The sequence below is a fragment of the Bombina bombina genome, chromosome 3, assembly GCF_027579735.1.
Source record: "Bombina bombina isolate aBomBom1 chromosome 3, aBomBom1.pri, whole genome shotgun sequence".
NCBI classification, from domain to species: domain Eukaryota; kingdom Metazoa; phylum Chordata; class Amphibia; order Anura; family Bombinatoridae; genus Bombina; species Bombina bombina.
The window spans coordinates 712,051,519-712,075,502 of record NC_069501.1 but is presented as its reverse complement, the minus strand read 5'-3'; the positions used below and the strand labels follow the sequence as shown (position 1 = coordinate 712,075,502).

The following is a 23,984-nucleotide window of genomic DNA, read 5'->3' as shown; positions in this document are numbered from 1 at the left end:
TCAGTCAATTCCATTCCTCAGAAAATAAATTACTGCACATACCTCATTTGTTGCAGGGGAGCCCTGCATGCTATTCCCCTTCTCTGAAGTTACCTCACTCCTCAGATGAGAAACAGCCAGTGGATCTTAGTTACGTCTGCTAAGACCATAGAAAAAAACCCAGGCAGATTCTTCTTCTAATGCTGCCTGAGAATAAACAGCACACTCCGGTGCCATTTAAAAATAACAAACTTTTGATTGTAAAAATAAACTAAGTTAAAAAACACCACAGATCTCTCACAGCTTCCTTTTTAGTTAGGCTGCAAGAGAATGACTGAGTATGATATGTGAGGGGAGGAGCTATATAGCAGCTCTGCTGGGTAATTCTCTTGCAGTTTCCTGTTAGGAAGAGATATATTCCATAAGTAATGGATGACCCGTGGACTGACTACACTTAACAGGAGAAATATTTTCTATGGAGTTATCCATTACTGCCGTCAATTGTTGCATAGTAATAAGCATTGGCGCGCTAGAAGTACTAGGGGCCTCCTGCGAGGGCAAAACTGGCATAGACACAGAAGGAGATGATGTAGAACTATGTCTACTCCCTTCATCTGATGAAACATCTTGGGCAATTTATCTGTGGCAGTACTGTCCTTACTTTGTTTGGACGCTATGGCACAATTATCACATAATTTTGAAGGGGGAGACACATTGACTTTCATACATATAGAACATAGCTTATCTGAAGGTACAGACATGTTAAACAGGCTTAAACTTGTCAATAAAGCACAAAAACCGTTTTAAAACAAAACCGTTACTGTCTCTTTAAATTTTAAACAGTGCACACTTTATTACTGAATATGTGAAAAAGTATGAAGGAATTGTTCAAAATTTACCAAATTTTCACCACCGTGTCTTAAAGCATTCAAAGTATTGCACACCAATTTTCAGAGCTTTAAACCCTTAAAATAACGAAACCGGAGCTGGTTACAGTTTTAACCCCTCTACAGTCCCAGCTACAGCCTTTGCTGCGACTTTACCAAACCCAGGGGGGAATACGATACCAAATGAAGCCTTCTAGGAACTTTACCAACTACTTTCAGATCCTCACACATGCATCTGCATGTCTTGCTCTCAAAAGTAACTGCGCAGTAATGGGGCGAAAATGAGGCTCAGCCTACAACTGGGAAGGCCCTTCCTGACTGGAAAGGTGTCTAACACAGTGCCTGACGTTAAAAAACGTTCCCCAAGTTTATAAGTGTGAATTACAAGCATAAACATGTATAAAATGCCCAAATAAAGCAATCGATTTTGCCCATAAAAGTGTCTACCAGTTTTTCTTGATAGTAGAATAAAAAACTACAACTAAACACCACATACTCTTAACCATCTCCGTGGAGATGTTGCCTGTGCAACGGCAAAGAGAATGACTGGGGTGGGCGGAGCCTAGGAGGGACTATATGGCCAGCTTTTGCTGGGACTCTTTGCCATTTCCTGTTGGGGAAGAGATATTCCCACAAGTAAGGATGACGCCGTGGACCGGACACACCAATGTTGGAGAAATAAAGCTTCTTCTAGGCCCTCAATCAGCAGCTGGACCCTCCATGTGAAGCAGCATGAAACAGTCTCTCAATTCTAAGTGCGCATCTGAGGCGCGAAATTAGGCCTCTCCCACTCCACTCCGGAGTTGTGAGGCCTACAAAAATCACTTCTAAGTGACTAAATTTATACCATGTGGATAACCCCAGTAAAACACTCCAAGTGCCTAAAAAGGTGTCTCCAATGAGTATTTTTTAATAAATAATCGATTACCCTGCCTTAGTGTCAACCAGCCTATTTAGCCCTGTCATGTAAGCATTCAATTCTATACTAAGTCTCAGAACATAGCTTACCCTCCCCACATGGGGATCTTGTCAGTCTTCTAGCATTATCTCAGTCTTGTCTAGAAATAAATGACTGAACATACCTCATTGCAGTCAAGCCTGCAAACTGTTCCCCCCAACTGAAGTTTTCTGGTACTCCTCAGTCCTGTGTGGGTACAGCAGTGGATTTTAGTTACAACATGCTAAAATAATTTTCCTCTCAGCAGAAATCTTCATCACTTTTCTGCTAGAGAGTAAATAGTACAAACCGGTACCATTTAAAAATAACAAACTCTTGATTGAAGATATAAAACTACAATTCTAACACCACATTCACTTTACCCTCCAAGAGAGAGAACCTAGTGCGTTAACGCGGCAAAGAGAATGACTGGGGGGTGGAGCTAGCTGGGGGGAGCTATATGGACAGCTCTGCTGTGTGCTCTCTTTGCCACTTCCTGTAGAGAAGGAGAATATCCCACAAGTAAGGATGAATCCGTGGACTGGATACACCTTGCAAGAGAAAAAAACAATAAGACTATTTTGCATTTGAATAAAGGCACTTATAATGCAGTGGGGAGGATAAAATGTTCCAACTGTCAGTTAAAGGGAAATGTATAGAGAAAAAGCTGCTAGTATTTGCGACAATAAGACAAGTAAAAAAAATTAAAACTAGTTAACATATGTATGTGTTATAGCTATAATAAATAGCAACAGTAAAGAGGATAAATAGCAACAATAATGGATGGAGAACAGTAGCTAAAGTAGAATTAGGTACAGATTCAGAAGATTCCATGGTCTATAAAATCAAAGTAACAGTAACCCCCCAAAAAATAAGTGAGCTCTTAGGGAACGAGTATACATTTACCCCCTCCTGCTATAACCAGCTATAGTTGAAAGCGCACCAAACAAATGCCATTTTAAACCTAAGAAAAGAGTCAAAACGAGGGTGCACCCAAAACTGCATGTTCTATGTGAATCATGAAAGCTTAATTTTGACTTTTGTGTTTCTTTAACTATTTTAAAATGAAATAACTGCCATAACTGAAGTATTTTCGGATTGACACTACATTTTAGAATACATTTAAAAGTTATGTTGGCTTGGGATTGTTTACATTGATATTAAACAAACATTTGAATAAATTCCAAAAGTTCTGTGGCCATAAAACATCTTTATAACATAACCTAAAATTCTATTGCTTCGAAACTAAAAGCCACAATTTTCTTAAAACAACAAATAAATGCCCTAACTCAGGGGTGGCCAATTACCTCCAAATGTTAAGGACTACATTTCCCATGATGCTTTACCTACATTATGGCTAAAAGAGCATTATGGGAGATCTAGTCCATAAAATCTGAAGTGTCGATAGCTGCCCACCCCTGCCCTAACCTATATGATCCATCTACCAATGTTTGTGAAGATCGGTACAGCTATGTCTAAAAATGTGTGCCTCTCCATCAAGAATAACACAAAACAATTGTTTACACATTAATAACTTTTAAAATACTGAACTTCAAATATCGTAGTGATCTGGGAGACAAGGAATATATCCCATTATCAGGCAAACAGATTCATACATTACAAGGTTATATGCATGTGAAAATAACCATTGAAAGATTTGAATTCAATTCTTACCTTCGCGCAGCGTCAAAGTTGCTTTTGACAAACTCATTAAACGGTCGCATGTGCTCCTCTTTAGTGAACAGGACATGATTGGCAATGCTTTGGAGAATCTGAAAATTAAAATGTCAAGTGGTAGTAACAAACCTGTTCAATCTTCATAACACTTTAAAAAAAAAAAAAAAAAAGGATAGTTCCTGACAGTCCAGTTATGTTCAAGAGATGTCTTTCTGAACCTACTCCTCAGCCAGCCCCCCCCCCCCCCAACCAGTTAGGTAAGCTGTACTAGAAATAGCCTATCCAACATCTGCAAATCCATATGTTCCTGCCAAGAAGCTCAGTTGAGGTAATAAGATGCATTACCAATTATATTGTCACATATCCTTTGATCCACTGGTAGGAGCCAAAAATGTTAGATCAAGAAGTATAAACACACTGTTTTTAAATAATTAAAAAAAATAAAAATCGAATGGCACCCAAATTGTGAGGAAAAGGGGTGAACCACTGATGATGGGACCAAATATATAAAAAATATACATACATACATATATATATTTACACAATGCAGAAATGTTTATTAGGTGACTTTTGGGGGAACGAGACTCCCCTTCCTATCCTGACACCCTGGTAGTTGGCACTGGAAGCCGAGTGTGTGAATTCTTCATGATTCTTGAATATACATATATATACACACAAACACACACTCTCTGGAATTCTAGTTTAATCAACGAAAGTTATAAATGAAATATAAGGTTTAAACTACCTTACTATTTTGCATCTTAAAAAAATTATGCAACCTACTGTACTTACAAATACTTTTTAAATTTACCTTTAAAACCCTAGCCCATTAGCAGAGGGGAAAAAAAGTTATTTTCTTTAAGGGGGAAAAAATAAACAAAAAAGTCCTTTCCTTGTTATTTTTAAAGAAACCTCAGCTCTGCTAAAAATATAAACTACTGGCTGCTGGGTTTGATGTTCACAGTATAAATACATGTTCACTGAAAATATTAGAGAACTGTTTAATGTAAACAATTTAATAATTGAATAGGTTACCTTTGACATTAACTTCAAGCCACGTTCTATCCTTGCCGGTGGCTTTTTCTCCAAAATTCCTGCTTCATAAGGGGAGACGATGGCAGGATTGATGAACCTGAGGAACATGGCACTTCCAACAGCTCCAATGCTATTTTGTGGAAACCTCTGACTTACAACCTAAAAAAAAAAAAAAAAAAAAAAAAAAGACAGAATACTAAGCATACCAATTTAAATAAAATATGAAATCTGACAAAGCTGTATAATTAAAGTGAACTTGAATTTTCCAAAACAATTTGAGTTATCTTAAAATACATGATTTTGTTTAACAGTTATTGCTTTCAATGTATTCAAACAAGCCCAAACTTATTACAAACCAAAACTTGCAGGTGCGAGTGTAGATTAATAAGTCCTAATCGGGGAGCTCTGGGTTATATTATTACAGTGAAAGTATAGTTTTCTAGTTTATTATTAGTCTGTACATGCCAAAATTCAAGTGTCTGTTAATTTCTTATATTCACAGTATTTTGTGTGAGCTCTGGAGAAATTTGTAGAACACTGAGCAAAGTTTCACTCAGCAAATATGTAATAAAAACTCCATTAGAAACCCATATATTATTGATGCATTAGAAAACGTTACATTTTTTCTACAGTTAGTTATGTTGAGAGTTTAACCTTAAAGATGCACATGAGAAAGCATTTTCATCACACACATCTCTCCTGCAGTGCAGATGACAAACACAGGTTTCACAATCTAAGGGGTTTCACACTTCTGATCTGGATCCTGAGGACTCCCTACTGAAGATAGGAAAATGTGATTGCAGTCCCTCAGTACCTGGCACCTGTAAGTTGGAGGTGATTGCGGTACAAATGGTGAATACCTACAACAGCATTTAAAATGCTGTTTAACTCAAGGGGGCTCTAATGGAGCCCCCATCTCCCCCCACTTGGGATAGAGGGACAAGTGAACCCTCATTTGAAAGTTCATACTGTGTTATTTCAACTTGCCCACTTAATATGCATCTCATCACGATTAAAAATGGTGATAACCTGCCCCACTAGAAACAAAGTGATTTCTAGTGGTGTGGGAGGGTGCTACTCTACAGCCTCTATCTCCCCGTCTAAATTAACTAGATGGGTATGAGACCCTGTCAGGATATTTGAGTATTATTAAATAATATATATATATATATATATATATACACAGTGGGGCAAACAAGTATTTAGTCATTCACCAATTGAGCAAGTTCTCCCACTTAAGAAGATGAGAGAGGCCTGTAATTTTTATAATAGGTATACCTCAACTATGAGAGACAACATGTGGAAACAAATCCAGACAATCACATTGTCTGATTTGGAAAGAATTTATTTGCATATTATGGTGGAAAATAAGTATTTGGTCACATACAAACAAGCAAGATTTCTGGCTCTCACAGACCTGTATCTTCTTCTTTAAGAGGCTCCTCTGTCCTCCACTCATTACCTGTATTAATGGCACCTGTTTGAACATATCAGTATAAAAGACACCTGTCCATAACCTCAACCAGTCACTCTCCAAACTCCACTATGGTGAAGACCAAAGAGCTGTCGAAGGACACCAGAAACAAAATTGTAGACCTGCACCAGACTGGGAAGACTGAATCTGCAATAGGCAAGCAGCTTGGTGTGAAGAAATCAACTGTGGGAGCAATAATTAGAAAATGGAAGACATACAAGACCACTGATAATCTCCCTCGATCTGGGTCTCCACGCAAGATCTCACCCCGTGGGGTCAAAATGTTCACAAGAACAGTGAGCAAACATCCCAGAACCACACGGGGGACCTAGTGAATGACCTGCAGAGAGCTGGGACCAACGTAACAAAGGATACTATCAGTAACACACTACGCCGCCAGGGACTCAGATCTTGCAGTGCCAGGCGTGTCCCCCTGCTTAAGCCAGTACATGTCCGGGCCCGTCTGAAGTATGCTAGAGATCATTTGGATGATCGAGAAGCGGATTGGGAGAATGTCTTATGGTCAGATTAAACCAAAGTCGAACTGTTTGGTAGAAACACAACTCGTCGTGTTTGGAGGAGAAAGAATGCTGAGTTGCAACCAAAGAACACCATACCTACTGTGAAGTATGGGGGTGGCAACATCATGCTTTGAGGCTGTTTCTCTGCAAAGGGAGCAGGACTACTGATCCGTGTACATGAAAGAATGAATGGGGCCATGTATCATGAGATTTTGAGTGCAAACCTCCTTCCATCAGCAAGGGCATTGAAGATGAAACGTGGCTGGGTCTTTCAGCATGACAATGATCCCAAACACACCACCCGGGCAATGAAGGAGTGGCTTCGCAAGAAGCATTTCAAGGTCCTGGAGTGGCCTAGCCAGTCTCCAGATCTCAACCCCATAGAAAACCTTTGGAAGGAGTTGAAAGTCCGTGTTGCCCAGCGATAGTCCCAAAACATCACTGCTCTAGAGGAGATCTGCATGCAGGAATGGGTCAACATACCAGCAACAGTGTGTGACAACCTTGTGAAGACTTACAGAAAACGTTTACCTCTGTCATTGCCAACAAAGGATATATAACTAAGTATTGAGATGAACTTTTGATATTGACCAAATACTTATTTTCCACCATAATATGCAAATAAATTCTTTCCAAATCAGACAATGTGATTGTCTGGATTTGTTTCCACATTTTGTCTCTCATAGTTGAGGCATACCTCATCTTCTTAAGTGGGAGAACTTGCATAATTGGTGGCTGACTAAATACTTTTTTGCCCACTGTGTGTGTGTGTGTGTATATATATATATATATATATATATATATATATATATATATATATATATATATATATATCCTTCAACAAACTACAAGAAGAAAACAAGGACCAACAAAAATTTCTTATGGCCCTAAACAGATAGGGAATCAAGCACTCTTTTAAAAATTTCTCTAAAGTGTATAGCTTAATAAAAAGTATGAAATAAATCTCTGACCAGTGCAATCACAGTAAACAATAAATGTTTTATTGATAATACAGAAAGAAATTATCCTAACTGTCCAAAGTCACCTAGTACATTGCTACACCCAGGCTGTACACGGTACCCAAGTCTGTACAAGGGATAGTTACCGGACAGGAAACTTATAGGGATCTAAGTAATGGTAGGTGCTTTGAAAAGATTTCAGGAACAACAATAACGGCAGTATATCAGCAGTTACATAGAATAGCATACAAGTATGAAGAAGAGCTATTGCAGTAGTTTATAGCAATGAGATACATAGTGGATCATATCAAATAAATCTTCCATATTAAAATGCCTAAACACAGCAGTTACATAGAAATGCCTGCATATATATATACAGGGAGTGCAGAATTATTAGGCAAGTTGTATTTTTGAGGATTAATTTTATTATTGAACAACAACCATGTTCTCAATGAACCCAAAAAAAACCATTAATATCAAAGCTGAATAGTTTTGGAAGTAGTTTTTAGTTTGTTTTTAGTTACAGCTATTTTAGGGGGATATCTGTGTGTGCAGGTGACTATTACTGTGCATAATTATTAGGGTACTCAAATGGTTAAATATGGAAGGTGTCTCTGTGGATATATTCCCTCCCTGCAGGGCTATGATCCATCCGCCCTGAGGAAGCCCCATCTAACATTTGGCATTGTGGGTGAAACGATCAAGATCGTAGGCATTGGATCACGGATGCACACGTGACCAACCCGGAAGTAGGCAAGCAGTCTAAACCACGCTGCAGCGTTTCAGCGTGTGGAACTCCGACTGGCTCAGTAACCTTTTTATGGGACTTACTTGCAAGGCAGTATCCTAGGAGGTAACCGGTAACTTGATCACAAACAGAGGACCTCCACTGTGGACATCATTTAATTCAGATAAGTGCATGAACATTGCTCAGTAAAGAAATACAGCTGGTTATATACGGAATGTGGGGGTTAGCCTGGACTGACTCTTGCTGCCTATTCGGCTGGCTTGCCGCTTCTTATACAATACTTGCAGCTCTAACATTCACTATCATGCATGCAGCTTTGACAGCACTTATCCCATCTTGAATGCCTATGGACTTATGCTAAGTTTGGTGCTGAAAACAATACCGCTTTATGTGGAAAGTCATCCTGGTGTGATTTGTTTGTTTTTTCAGCAATATATCTTCTGCAAGAATTTTCTATATATATGTGCAGGCATTTCTATGTAACTGCTGTGTTTAGGCATTTTAATATGGAAGATTTATTTGATATGATCCACTATCTATCTCATTGCTATAAACTACTGCAATAGCTCTTCTTAATACATGTATGCTATTCTATGTAACTGCTGATATACTGCCGTTATTGTTGTTCCTAAAATCTTTTCAAAGCACCTACCATTACTTAGATCCCTATAATTTTCCTGTCCGGTAACTATCCCTTGTACAGACTTGGGTACCGTGAACAGCCTGGGTGTAGCAATGTACTAGGTGACTTTGGATTGTATTCTTGCCAACATTGTGATTATGATGTGCACATCTTCAGGGTTTTAATTGGCCACATGTACCGAGTTGTTTGTTCAACATATTACACTTTGTGATGTTAATATATACCTGAGGCCTGTTTCCATGTAGCCTATTGCTACGCTTTGGACAGTTAGGATAATTTCTTTCTGTATTATCAATAAAACATTTATTGTTTACTGTGATTGCACTGGTCAGAGATTTATTTCATACTTTTTTATTAAGCTATACACTTTAGAGAAATTTTTAAGAGTGCTTGATTCCCTATCTGTTTAGGGCCATAAGAAATTTTTGTTGGTCCTTGTTCTCTTCTTGTAGTTTGTTGAAGGATAATTTTTTATAGGGTCTGCACCATCTCATTACAAAATATAATTTTCAAAATTATGATTATTATTTTTTCTATGGAAAAAATAGTAGCCATTTGTCCTGTACTTATTTTGTTTTTTTATTATATATATATATATATATATATATATATATATATATATATATATATATATATATATATATATATATATGTATATTTATCTACACATAGATTTATGATAAGACCAATAACTCATTTTATTTGTGAAACTGTCTGTAAAACAACCCCCCTCTCGTTCTGGAACACAGATTTCAAGAACAAGGGAATTGCTTTCAAAGGTTTCCTGCCTAAGGTGTGAAGTTAAAGCTCCTATCAGATCGCAAACCAGATTGTCCCAATTACCTATTTCAAAGGAAGCCTGGGTAAAGAATTTTTCCTTATCTAAAAAAAAAAGCCAGTTGCTCCATCTGCAAGAACAAGGAAATATACAGGCTTGTTCAGAGGATCCAGCTGTCCGCATCTAAGTGCTAAATTGTCCCTGCTGAGATCTGATACACATTCTCAGTTGAGAAGACATCTGAACTCAAGTTACCTATAGCATATGAGAAACGAGATCTAAGATAAAGAAATTGTGTCTAAATCCTCATAATAATTTAAAATACACAGATCATATTAAACACACACACACATATATATATATATATATATATATATATATATATATATATATATATATATATATATATATATATATATATACACATATATATATATGTGTATGTGTGTATTGATCTGAAACAGTAACATATTAGATAAATACTGCAAATAGATGTATAAATGTCTCACATTTTGCACAACAATGTTTCTTTATTTTACAGACAGAAGATGTCCTATGAATATTAGCCATAAACATGGATATCTTCAATTTTATCATAGAAATTGATAAAATACTGGTGTGTGGTGTCAAATTGTAAATTTTCTGTTATGCTAAATGAAATATAGATGCTGACAAGAGAGGTTTATTAATGTTAAAAGTTATATGTTAAATAATCACTTCATAAGGATGTATTAAATTGTTAGCAATATTGATGATGAGATCTGCATTGTGGTTGTTTGTTGCCCCCTAGGGGATTAAAACTGGTATCACAGCCAAATAAATTGACTGTTTAAAACACATGCAAATCCAAAAATCAATGCTCAGCTCCGTTAGGGCCAATCTGAAATCTTGTGGGAATGATTAAAGAAACGGGGGAGGAATTCTTTCTTTTTTGGAATAAAGGTCCAGAGAGCTCACTGCAAAAAAAAAGGACACAGACTAAAAGAAGCATTCACTGTTGGAGAGAAAATACATAGGCTTTGGTGTCAAGCACATTCTCTGCCATTTTTGGGGACACTTTCTTGAACGAAGAAAGATGAACAATTCTTGAAGTCTATACCTATGCACATTGTGAGTAAACCCTACATAGATGACCCACAAGAAACCCTGGAAGGTGATTTGGTGATGTATGACTGTTCTATATTTTTAATCTTTAAATCAAAGGTATTTGGTAACTATAACTAAATTGCAGTTAGTAACTTTAAAAGGGCACTTTGTATTTTAGCTTGCATTCACAGACCTGTATAGTTTTAAGCTTGTCTTTTGTATGCTAAGTAATTTATCTTTGCAATTATATATATATATATATATTAGAATTTGTCTTAATTGTAGATAATTAATAATTTATTTCAGCTTAGATAAATTGGCAGATAAACTGGCTGTTTACATTAAGAATATATAACTTCTGGTGTTTTAATTAGAGTTGTATAGAATAATTTGTGGGCTAAATAGCTTAAGTATATTTGTCTGGAAGTTAACAAACCATACCTTGGCATCTCGTGATATTTAAATGCAACTCTGATTTGGGAGAGTATTGTGAATAAGGTAATTTTTATGATCTTAGTATAGCATATTATAACAGCATAAATGTGTATAGTTTGATTCATAACCTGGTTCCTGTAAATATAATGTGTCTATAAATTTTAACTAATATAAAGAATTTAGGAATTTACATTAATTTTAATTGTTTTGTATATGCATTTTATTGGGGGTTTATTTTAAAGAATAATTATTAAATAAATTGTATTATAACCCAGCAACATACCAACAACCTCTTATGTGAGACAGGTAAATCTGCCTTTTTTAAATGAGGGGTCACATACCATTCTAATTATCAGGTGATCACTATGGTAATGGTGATTAACTACCCGAAGTAGACAGCCATACTGTGTTTGAGGAGGGGGCACTTGTAGAGCCCCCATAAAACACAAGAGTATGAGACCCTAGTTCAAAAGAGGGGAACCATCTCTTTCCAGTAAAGGGCCTCACAACCCTGTCCTAAAGTATTTACCATATGGGGGGCAGTGGCTCCAAGAGTGTCCATATCCCCTAAAGACAGCATACAACACACATACACAAATTACAACTTATATGAAATAAGAGATTGCCCTAATCAAGAGTAGTTTCATGTCCCTTTAAATAGCATGTGATTACCATATTAATAACAATCACCTATTTGCTTGCTGCCTTTTACAGACCTCTGGGCTATAAGAGAGAACCTTGCACACCAAAATATGTATTACAACAAGAGGCGAGGCCAACTTAAAATGAGGGGTCACAAGCTTAGGTGGTTATCCGCTGATCACGGTGACAACAGTTATCACCTGACAGAAAAATAAGCATATGAACTTTCGGGGTTCTGAGGCTTTTTTAATGTTTTTATTAAAGTGAATGTAAATTTTGATGCTAAAGTGCCCGGTTTTTAAAAATTTTATTATAAAACAGGGGCACTTTAATTCATCAAAATTTACATTTCACTCCCGTTGTGAAAAAAAATAAATGACCTTTTAAACTTGACAGCAGCTCCAGCTTCCTCCAGTCGTCGCAAGCCATTTCTGATGTCAGAAATAATGGATAGGTCATCCTCCAATCACGGCTTCCCCCCAGGGTGATGTGTCTGATTCAACGCCGTGATTGGAGGAAGCCAGATTCCTCATTTTAGACCCAGGAAGAGGCTTTGAAACGGGTGAAGGAAGCTGGAGCTGCTGTCAAGATTAAAAGGTAAGTTTTTTTCACAACAGGAGTGAAATGTAAATTTAGTTGCATTAAAGTGTCGTTTTTGATCAAATTTTTTAAAAACTGGCACTTTAGCATCAAAATTTACATTCACTTTAAGGTTTTTAGCATTTACAATCATAAGCAAATATACAACAAAAGAGACAAGTGACATATAACAGGTTATTGCACTATTACAGAAATGTACTCACAATTATATTATATAAAGGACTTGTCTGAATAACCAACCTTTTAGAGCAACAAGACAATGAGAGTGCATTTGTAGATAGAACCTCATTTTAAAAGATGTAAGCATAGATCCCTCCTAGTAAAAAGTGGGAACTGATGAGCTTGAACATATTGGAGTAGGAAAACAAATGATGTAGACGGTCACTCTTGGACCTCTGAGATAATTTGTGGGGGACTGAAGAAGTTTATTTAATTTGTAATAAAGGCTTCTCTTGGGTCCTAAGTAAATAATTCTGGGCTAAAAAATGCACAACTTTATGAACAAAGATTGTAAATACTGGCTTCTCTGTACAGATATTCTGTCCTACAGAAATTCTAAGCAGTCTACATTACCCAACTTGTCAAAATAAAGAACACAAATACTGCAGCTTTTTTTGTTCTGGTGCTTAAAGCTTCACTGAATGCCATATGAAGTATACCATAGATTAGGATATTACCCTATAATACAGTTGTGAAAGTTAGGATTATGGCAAAACCAGTGACATGAGATTATATATAAAGTTCGCATAGTAAGACACTGTAGACTTGTCATGGTTTAACATATCAGTGGGAGCTCCAAAATATATTAAGTACGAACCGAGAACGCAAACTACTAATTAAAATAAACAGGAGTTTTAAGGATAAATATAGGTCAGTTATGTACCGCATAGAGAAAAAAACAAAAACAAACCTATAATGTATATGTACTGTGAATCCATAAATAGCTATAATAGTAGTGGACACTAGTGTACTTTATGTCACTATAAAGAACTTACCCAAAAGGGTGCCTAGACTCTATTGAAGCTCCCTATCAGGGCTCATGAATATTTGATTATAATAGAGTTGTGTACCAAGCGCAAGTAGCACATATATATGGTTATTTCCTTACCTAAATTACAGGTGAAACTCGAAAAATTAGAATATCGTGCAAAAGTTTATTTTATTTCACTAATGCAACTTAAAAGGTGAAACTAATGTATGAGATAGACTCATTACATGCAAAGCAAGATAGTTCAAGCCGTGATTTGTCCTAATTGTGATGATTATGGCTTACAGCTCATGAAAACCCCAACTCCGCAATCTCAGAAAATTAGAATATCGTGCAAAAGTTTATTTTATTTCACTAATGCAACTTAAAAGGTGAAACTAATGTATGAGATAGACTCATTACATGCAAAGCAAGATAGTTCAAGCCGTGATTTGTCCTAATTGTGATGATTATGGCTTACAGCTCATGAAAACCCCAACTCCACAATCTCAGAAAATTAGAATATCGTGCAAAAGTTTATTTTATTTCACTAATGCAACTTAAAAGGTGAAACTAATGTATGAGATAGACTCATTACATGCAAAGCAAGATAGTTCAAGCCGTGATTTGTCCTAATTGTGATGATTATGGCTTACAGCTCATGAAAACCCCAAATCCACAATCTCAGAAAATTAGAATATTGTGAAAAGGTGCAATATTCTAGGCTCAAAGTGTCCCACTCTAATCAGCTAATTAAGCCATAACACCTGCAAAGGGGTCCTGAGCATTTAAATGGTCTCTCAGTCTGGTTCAGTTGGAATCACAATCATGGGAAAGACTGCTGACCTGACAGTTGTGCAGAAAACCATAATTGACGCCCTCCATAAGGAGGGAAAGCCTCAAAAGGTAATTGCAAAAGAAGTTGGATGTTCCCAAAGTGCTGTATCAAAGCACATTAATAGAAAGTTATGTGTAAGGGAAAAGTGTGGAAGAAAAAGGTGCACAAGCAGCAGTGATAACCGCAGCCTGGAGAGGATTGTCAGGAAAAGGCCATTCAAAAGTGTTGGGGACTTTCACAAGGAGTGGACTGAGGCTGGAGTCAATGCATTAAGAGCCACCACACACAGACGGATCCTGGACATGGGCTTAAAATGTCGTATTCCTCTTGTCAAGCCACTCCTGAACAACAAACAACGTCAGAAACGTCTTACCTGGGCTAAAGAAAAACAGACCTGGTCTGTTGCTCAGTGGTCCAAAGTCCTCTTTTTCTGATGAGAGCAAATTTTGCATCTCATTTGGAAACAATGGACCCAGAGTATGGAGGAAGAATGGAGAGGCACACACTGCAAGATGCTTGAAGTCCAGTGTGAAGTTTCCACAGTCTGTATTGATTTGAGGAGCCATGTCATCTGCTGGTGTTGGTCCACTGTGCTTCATTAAGTCCAGGGTCAACGCAGCCGTCTACCAGGAGATTTTGGAGCACTTCATGCTTTCTTCCGCAGACGAGCCCTATGGGGATGCTGACTTCATTTTCCAGCAGGACTTGGCACCGTGACCGTGGGATTACTGTGCTTGATTGGCCAGCAAACTCATCTGACCAGAACCCCATAGAGAATCTATGGGGCATTGCCAAGAGAACGATGAGAGACATGAGACCGAACAATGCAGACGAGCTGAAGGCCGCTATTGAAGCATCCTGGTCTTCCATAACACCTCAACACTGCCACAGGCTGATAGCTTCCATGCCACGCCGCATTGAGGCAGTAATTGCTGCAAAAGGGGCCCAAACCATGTACTGAGTACATACAGTATGTATGCTTATACTTTTCAGAGGTCCGATATTGTTCTATGTACAATCCTTATTTTATTGATTGCATGTAATATTCTAAATTTTTGATATTGTGGATTTGGGGTTTTCATCAACTGTAAGCCATAATCATCACAATTATGACAAATCACGGCTTGAACTATCTTGCTTTGCATGTAATGAGTCTATCTCATCTATTAGTTTCACCTTTTAAGTTGCATTAGTGAAATAAATTAACTTTTGCACGATATTCAAATTTTTCAAGTTTCACCTGTACTTTACCAGTGTTTAATGATACCCATTTAATTAATGGTAACTCATGAGAGCTCAGAACTGTTTCTTATAATAGATACCACTGCCCCGGCCGCTGGCAGAGATACCACAACTGCACTCATGAGATGCTATCTTGACAACAGTTATCTAAGGAAATACTTAGATCATTCAGTGTATGTAACAGGTGAAGTCATACCCTATTATGTTAATATACAATATATAGGCTATTAAATTCATGAAATCGTTAGTAAATACTTATCTTCAGATATATTAAAAATGAATTGCTATACGTTTAAGAGCAGAAGCTCCGGTCGCCATTTTCAGCAATTGATTGACAGATGACTCATCTGCAATCAAATAATCGTTGTTTCCCCCCGGGCCGTGACATTTTAAATATCTCTGAAGATAAGAATATACTAACGATTTAATGAATGAAAGTGCCATTCATTTTTTTAACTTCTATCGTTTGACCTTATCTAATAGCCTTAACTTTACATTCACTTTCATATTATAGCAGCATGGAGACTCACAATAGTTAACTTCTAACCATCCCAACATATTAAACATCCCCAAGAAACTGGCTTTAGACAGGGAAAGTTATTAGATCTAAAGCTCCAGTACCTACACCTCCTGGGGAATCCTTAGTCTTACAAAGGTTCAGCTGTCTCCAATTGCAGGGAAAAGTAGTTTACACGCTGTTATCTCGGTACAATGGACAGGTAATACTTTTTGAAGCTCCATGATGTGTAGTACAGGGAGTCTCATGTCATAGTGTCAGCATATGTACAATTAGAGAATCACATAAGGACAAAGCATCAACTTAGGATCTAATACAATAAATACCCTATTTAGAGGGTCGATTTATCAAGGTGAGGCAGACAGGGGCGCACATACGTGCCCATATCCGCCGTAGCTCGACTCTGGCAGAATTCATCATTGCACACGAGCGCTTGTGAGAACCTGCAGCCGTAGTGGGTCGAAAGGCTTGCAAAGCCTTTGATAAATCGACCCCTTAAAGCTGAGCAAGGTGACAAGCAATTAAACATATGTTGCTGGAGAGTAGGAAATCAGCATCAAGCTTTCTAGCTATCAATAAAAAGAGAGCTGCTACAGATATGTAGGTTATTAAAAGACCATAGTAGATAAGACCCACTAAAAGCTAGGATGTAGTTAAGAGCTGCAAAGTCCTATACTCATCTGATGGTCAATGCTACTTAGCGCAATCCTGTTTTTGACCTTTTTAGGGAGACTTGTGGAGGTCGTTTATACAGGTCACTGGGCAAGTGTAGGGATCATCGGCATACCTGAGACTTAGAATAAGCTGACTTGATCCCACTATATCATCATAACTCACTTTAGGAGGGATAAACAGTCCCCTCTTATTGGGAGAGATACTAGCTGAAGGGTAAACGGTTGAATAGGACTCTGTGCCGCCTGCTCAGGGGGCCAGATCTCATCCTTGCAAGAAACATTTGGGTCCAACATGCCTCCAAGGTTGTCTTTCTGGTCAGTACTGGGTCTAGCTCCGCTGCTGTCTGCAGCTGTAGAGTCAGATGTTTGAATCATCGAGGAATTCACTCCTGCTAGGTTAACTGAGTCTGCGTTAAGTTTTTCACTATGTCTGACTGTAGGTATGGGGCAAGTTGAAGCCTTCTTGATAGCTATTTGTTATGTCAGGAGTGTAATAGGCAGCCGATTGGCTACATCAAATGTGCACAATTGCGATTGTGCCCCAAAGCTATTAACAATTAGGCTGGATAAAGTCTGGTAATGCACCTCCAGTAAATTATAAACGGTGTCCTTGAGAAGCTGCCAATTGAATGCCATAGTTATGTTGACGATATAGGTAGTTAAGGACACAAGAAGATAGCCTCATAAGAAAGCTATTGTACCCGGGTTACCGGGGGGGGGGGGGGGTTGGGTTAGGTGAAGGTCTGGCCAGCTTCTAGGCCGCCACTGCGTACCTCACCGTTCCGGTACTTCAGGACAGAAGTTGGTGTCCCATTTTAGATCAAACGGTTCAGCATAGGTAGTAGTTTTAATATAAGTTAACTCCAATCATAGATGGTGCCATAGTCAAGCGATATGCAGCGGATATATTAGCACAACTATTCAGCCACTAAAAAAAAAAAAGACCATCATGGCCGCCGCCTGGAAGGCCCCCCCCCCCCCCGAGGCTTTTTAAGAGGTTATTACACCTTGTTCCAGTTGCCCAAAAACAGTTGCCACTGAAGAAACTTTGGAAAATTCACAAGATGACGAAAATTGATGGTTCACAAAACAGTCCAAAGAATGTTGTTTTTGACTCGAGTCTCCAAATGAATGTTGTTTTTGACTTGAGTCTCCAAATGTTGAGTGCAGAACAGAAGACACAGACATATTTCCCACTGTGTGTTGAGGGGACCAGATTGACTGACCTGAGAGCTACTATATATATGAATTGGGACCCTTCTCATTCTCCGAACCAGTTTTTCGCTCCTTGTGAGTATACTCTATCATACACTGCCCTTCTGTCGCCCTAAATGGGCAAGTCCATGTGAGTGGGTCCCTATATTTCCCGGATCATCACAAGAATGTAGCCCCAGGTCTCCACGCTCCTTGAGACAGTCCAGTGACTAATGGAAATTTAATCTTGCTTCATCATCCCCATCAGCCACTTACTGTTCATGTATTGCCTTCAGTGACTATACAGACCACCAGCTTTAGATGATATCTAACCAGGTTTGCTTACTACCAATCCCTGCAGCTTGCTCCTCTATAGTCTACTCCTGGTTCACATTGCTAAAATGGTGCAGAACTTAAAAAAGAATTAAAAATAATCTTTTACAAAGTAGTTCAGACAATGAACTTTAAGACTCGGCTGTATAACTACTTATATTTCTATAAAGTAAACTCTAATGCGCACCAAATAATTAGCTAATTTGCTTATCAGTATAAAATCGTGGATCCACGTATAAATATATATTAATTAAAAAACATATATGCGTCAAATTATACCATGCTATTACACGATTTCAATACTTTCATAAAAAATAAACTGATGATCTTATCAGCATATCTCAGTATTGCTTTTATAACAAATATTTTATTGGCACTGCCCTTTAGGAATATTTTTTTGGTTTTGTGTTTTATTTCCAAAGTATCTTTAGAGGATTCCTTATTGTCAAAACATAAATGATCAGTCTTTAAATGTTTAGAGGATTAAAGTTCTATTGAACAAGAGTGTCCCAAGATGAAAAGATGTTTTTATCAATAATCGTTTAGGCGTTAAAGTTCCGGGTGACCAGAAGGATTCTACTCACCGAAATACGAAAGCTTTTCTATGTTATGCTTTCTCTGACTCAGAAGCCCTTTACACATGTACCTTTCTTGTCAGTCTCGGCACTTACTCTGCCACTTCCGGGTTTCGCTGACGTAGTGATCACGTGTTATGTTCTGATCCAATTGGAGAATCAGTTTGCCGGCATCTGTAGCAGAATCCTCGGTAACCAAATTGTTACAATACTTTCAACACTTTAACAAAGCCTTTATAATGTTTTTTCACTCAGAACGCTCATGAGACTTGTACTATACCAGGTAAGGGTGTAGAAATAGTTTCTTCTTTTATTCCAAACGATTGTGTTTGATAACCAGCAAACTTATTTTCTCTTCAGTGCAATACAGGACAGCTCATCAACATGGTTCAGCTACACAGCTTTTTTCAAGATGATTCTTTGATTGCACTTCCTCCTGATTTATAGTCCTTAATTAAAGGGGCAGTGGTATCATCCTTTATTATTTAAAGGGACAGTTTCGATTTATATATATTGATTGTTAAAAGTATAATTTATCTTATAAACCTCTTTTCTATATATATTTATTGCAGACAAAATATGGATATGAATTCTGTTATAAATTCATCCATAAAAAAAATGATCAATAAAAATTATTTTAGAACATTGGTAAATTGCTTTAAATAGTGATACATATTGATATAACCATATATTTTTAAATGCGATTAATACATACTTCTAGATGAATTAGTAAATCTAGCTGATTTAAATAAAAAAGGTTTTAAATCTTATTTGTGCATTATTGTCTCTTATACGGTCTAAAAATTATACATGTTAATAGAGCCATATATTAAAATGTAATTGATACATACTCTTAGTAGATTAAGTGAATCTAACTTATTCAGATGAGAGGATTTAAATCCAATTCAGCATTGAGACCTAATGGATCTAATATTTTGAAGTCGAAAATTAATTGTGCTTCTGCTCTTTAGAGTTTGTTAGTTGTGTCTTCCCCCCCTCCAATCAGATTTAATTTTTTTAATACCCCAGTATTGAAAACCTTTTGTGTTTTGTGCATGTGCTTCCCTAAAGTGCTTTGAAAGGAGGTGACCCTAAAAAACGTGCTCAATATTTAATAAACGTTCCCTAATTCTATCTCTTAATGGGCGAGAGGTCTCCCCCAAATATTGCCTAGAACAAGGACATTGAATTAAATAGAATACATTATTATCAGTGCATCTTATCAAATCTTTAATTTTATATTCCTTTTGAGTGACAGTGGAAGTGACAGTTTTAGTTTTTCTGCTGAATTTACAGGCTATGCAGTTTATGCATGGATAAAAACCTTCCAATTTATTTCCTGCAAGGTATGTAAAGCATTTACTATTCTTTTTTTCTGTGAATGTGCTAGGTGCTAATGTTTTTTTAATTTCTAGCTTTTTTATATACCATTCTGGGTCTATCTGATAATAATTCACCTATGTATGGATCTCTTTGAAGTAGATGCCAATGTTTATTAAAAATACCTTTTAGTTTCTTGTGATTGATATTGTAATCTGTTATAAACAAAGAACAGAGACCAATACAACTCATTGGAAATGAAAATAGACTAGATTTACCATTTATAACAGATTACAATATCAATCACAAGAAACTAAAAGGTATTTTTAATAAACATTGGCATCTACTTCAAAGAGATCCATACATAGTGGAAAAAAAACATTATAAAGGCTTTGTCAAAGTGTTGAATGTATTGTAACTATTTGGTTACCGAGGATTCTGCTACAGAGGCCGACAATCTGACTCTCCAATTGGATCAGAACATAACATGTGACCACTACGTCAGCGAAACCCGGAAGTGGCAGAGTAAGTGCCGAGACTGACGAGAGGTACGTGTGTAAAGGGCTTCTGAGTCAGAGAAAGAATAACATAGAAAAGCTTTCGGATTTCGGTGAGTAGAATCCTTCTGGTCATCCGGAAATTTAACGTATAAACGCTTATTGATAAAAACATCTTTTTATCTTGGGACACTCTTGTTCAATATAACTTTAATCTTCTAAACATTTAAAGACTGATCATTTATGTTTTGACAATAAGGAATCCTCTCAAGATACTTTGGAAATGTAACACAAAACCAAGAAAATATTCCAAAAGGGCAGTGCCGATAAAATATTTATTATAAAAGCAATACTGAGATATGCTGCAAAGATCATCAGTTTGTTTATAATGAAAGTATTGAAATCATGTATTAGCATGGTATAATTTGACGCATCTATGTTTTTTAATTAATATATATATTTTTATACGTGGATCCACGATTTTATACTGATAAGCAAATTAGCTAATTATTTGGTGCGCATTAGAGTTTGTTACTTTAGAGAAATATAAGTAGTTATACATAATTACATTGTTATACTATTAGACTCCTAATGTTTATTAAGGAACAATAAAAGTAAATTTAAGCTTACCTAATAAATTAATTTCTTTCACGATATGACGAGTCCACGGATTTCATCCTTACTTCTGGGATATTATCCTCCTGCTAACAGGAAGTGGCAAAGAGCAACACAGCAGAGCTGTATATAGCTCCTCCCTTCCCCTCCACCCCCAGTCATTCGACCGAAGGTTTAGGAAGAGAAAGGAAAAGCTAAAGGTGCAGAGGTGACTGAAGTTTACAAAAAATAAAATAAATCTGTCTTAAAAGAACAGGGTGGGCCGTGGACTCGTCATATAGAATCAGGTAAGCATAAATTTACTTTTCTTTTACAGAGATATGACGAGTCCACAGATTTCATCCTTACTTGTGGGATACCAATACCAAAGCTATAGGACACGGATGAAACGGGAGGGACAAGACAGAGACCTAAATGGAAGGCACCACTGCTTGAAGAACTTTTCTCCCAAAAACAGCCTCAGAAGAAGCAAAAGTATCAAATTTGTAAAATTTGGAAAAAGTATGAAGGGACGACCAAGTCGCAGCCTTACAAATCTGTTCAACAGAAGCATTGTTTTTAAAGGCCCATGTGGAAGCCACAGCCCTAGTAGAATGAGCTGTAATTCTTTCAGGAGGCTGCTGTCCAGCAGTCTCATATGCCAGGCGGATGATACTCCTCAGCCAAAAAGAAAGAGAGGTAGCCGTAGCTTTTTGACCCCTACGCTTTCCAGAATAAACAATGAATAATGAAGATGATTGACGGAAATCCTTAGTCGCCTGCAAGTAAAACTTCAAGGCACGGACCACGTCCAGGTTATGTAACAGACGCTACTTCTTAGAAGAAGGATTAGGTCACAAAGAAGGAACAACAATTTCCTGATTAATATTCTTATTTGAAACAACCTTAGTAAGAAATCCAGGCTTGGTACGTAAAACCACCTTATCAGAATGAAATATAAGATAAGGCGAGTCACATTGTAATGCTGAAAGCTCAGAAACTCTTCAAGCCAAAGAAATAGCAACTAAAAACAGAACTTTCCAAGATAACATTTTAATATCTATGGAATGCATGGGTTCAAACGGAACCCCTTGAAAAACTCGAAGAACTAAATTCAAACTCCAGGGAGGAGTAATTGGTCTAAATACAGGCTAAATTCTAGTTAGAGCCTGACAAAAAGACTGAACATCTGGCGCATCTGCCAAACGTTTGTAAAGCAAAATTGACAAAGCAGAAATTTGTCCCTTTAAGGAACTTGCTGATAACCCTTTCTCCAATCCTTCTTGGAGAAAAGACAGAATCCTGGGAATCCTAATTTTACTCCATGAGTAACCCTTGGATTCACAGGAGCTATATATACAGCTCTGCTGTGGTGCTCTTTGCCACTTCCTGTTAGCAGTAAGGATGAAATCCGTGGACTCGTCATATCTTTGTAAAAGAAATATTTATTTAAATTTATTCTGAGGTTGCATATGTTGATATTACCTAATACATCTAGATATAAGTTTTATATATGAATACATTATATTTGTAGTTAGCTCCTTAGCGTACTCTTTCACCTAGACATATATACTTACTGTGAGATTTTTGGGAAAATTCTCATTTAAAGAGTTGCTATACTACTTTCGTTTGGGTTTCTCAATTGTACTGTTTACATATTCTGTTAGGCATAATCTTAGACTGAGCCTTAGAAGTCAGATAGTGCTCATGATGGCAGTGTTTGCTATACATAAGCCTTATGTTCAAACTTTGTATTAATATCCTCTAGTGCATCCATCCCCTTCCTTTCTTTCCATTTCTCCTCCTCATTAGGGACCAGGTTGAACTTTAGTCATTTTAAATCCCTTGCTATATAATGACCCATGGCCCTGATAAAACTAGCCAGCTTAAGTGTGATTAGAGGTCTGCTAGTGCTAATGATGGCAGTGTGTGCTATATGCAAACCTTATGTCCGGCCTTTTCACTCCCCCACTTTTTTTCTTTCATTATTTCCTATTCTTTTTCTCCTCACTCTCCTCTTTGTCAGGGATCAGGTTCATCCTCAGTAATTTTAAATCCCTCACTATATATTAACCCATGGGCCAGATAAAACAAGCCATCTTAAATGTGAAGGGTCTTAATTCTCTTACTAAAAGAAGTATATATTCCTCCTTTAAGTCTACTTAAGAGGACACATTAAGAAAGCTTCTCAACTTTGTAGACCCAAGCAATCTCCTTTAGCTCAACTTTACAGGGAACTGAGAAAATTGGAAGCTGAAAATAAACACCGCCCACCCATCCCCAAAACTTTATAGCTACTTAGTCGGAATATATAATGCTAGAAATAGCTTCTAGGGAGGAACAATTTTCTACAAGAAAACATAAAAAAATAAGGATTTGTCAATTTTTAAATTGTAAAGGGATAGGGTCGATAAACTACTAGCATCTAAGCTTTGGCTCTGTACACAACAGTGGAGGATTACCTAGTTTAGATCAATCCATGGAAGTGGAGAGGGGGAATACCTCGGTCATTCAGAGATTTATGGATTCCAAAATCATTCTGCAAGGTGGTTAAAAGCTTTATAATCCTTCCCTTTCTAATCCACAATGGGAAGCTCCTGGGGGCCAATTACCCAACATTCTGTTTGCCCTCACAACTGAGCCTTTAGCAACAACAATAAGGACATCTAATATGATTATGGGGTTACTAATACATGACACTCTGCAAATACATTGCATTGTTTTGACATGGTTTGGATATCTTTCTTATTACAAGATCAATGTGGACAAAACGGAAGCATTCCCTATAGGTCTCCCTGCCGCAATCTCAGAAACCTAAAGAACAAATTTCAC

The 23,984-nt window shown here is 37.2% G+C and overlaps 1 protein-coding gene across 7 annotated transcripts in view; it reads right to left on the bottom strand.

Moving 5' to 3' along the window:
- The window catches only part of NF1 (neurofibromin 1), a 1,508,106-nt gene that overhangs the window by 556,074 nt on the left and 928,048 nt on the right, over window positions 1-23,984 (bottom strand). For all 7 annotated transcript variants that reach the window (XM_053707520.1, XM_053707522.1, XM_053707523.1 and 4 more), the window contains 2 exons: window positions 4,516-4,674; window positions 3,478-3,575 (listed from right to left, as the gene is read on the bottom strand). In XM_053707520.1, coding sequence (XP_053563495.1) covers window positions 3,478-3,575; window positions 4,516-4,674 — 257 coding nt within the window. The remainder of the gene's footprint in view (window positions 1-3,477; window positions 3,576-4,515; window positions 4,675-23,984) is intronic.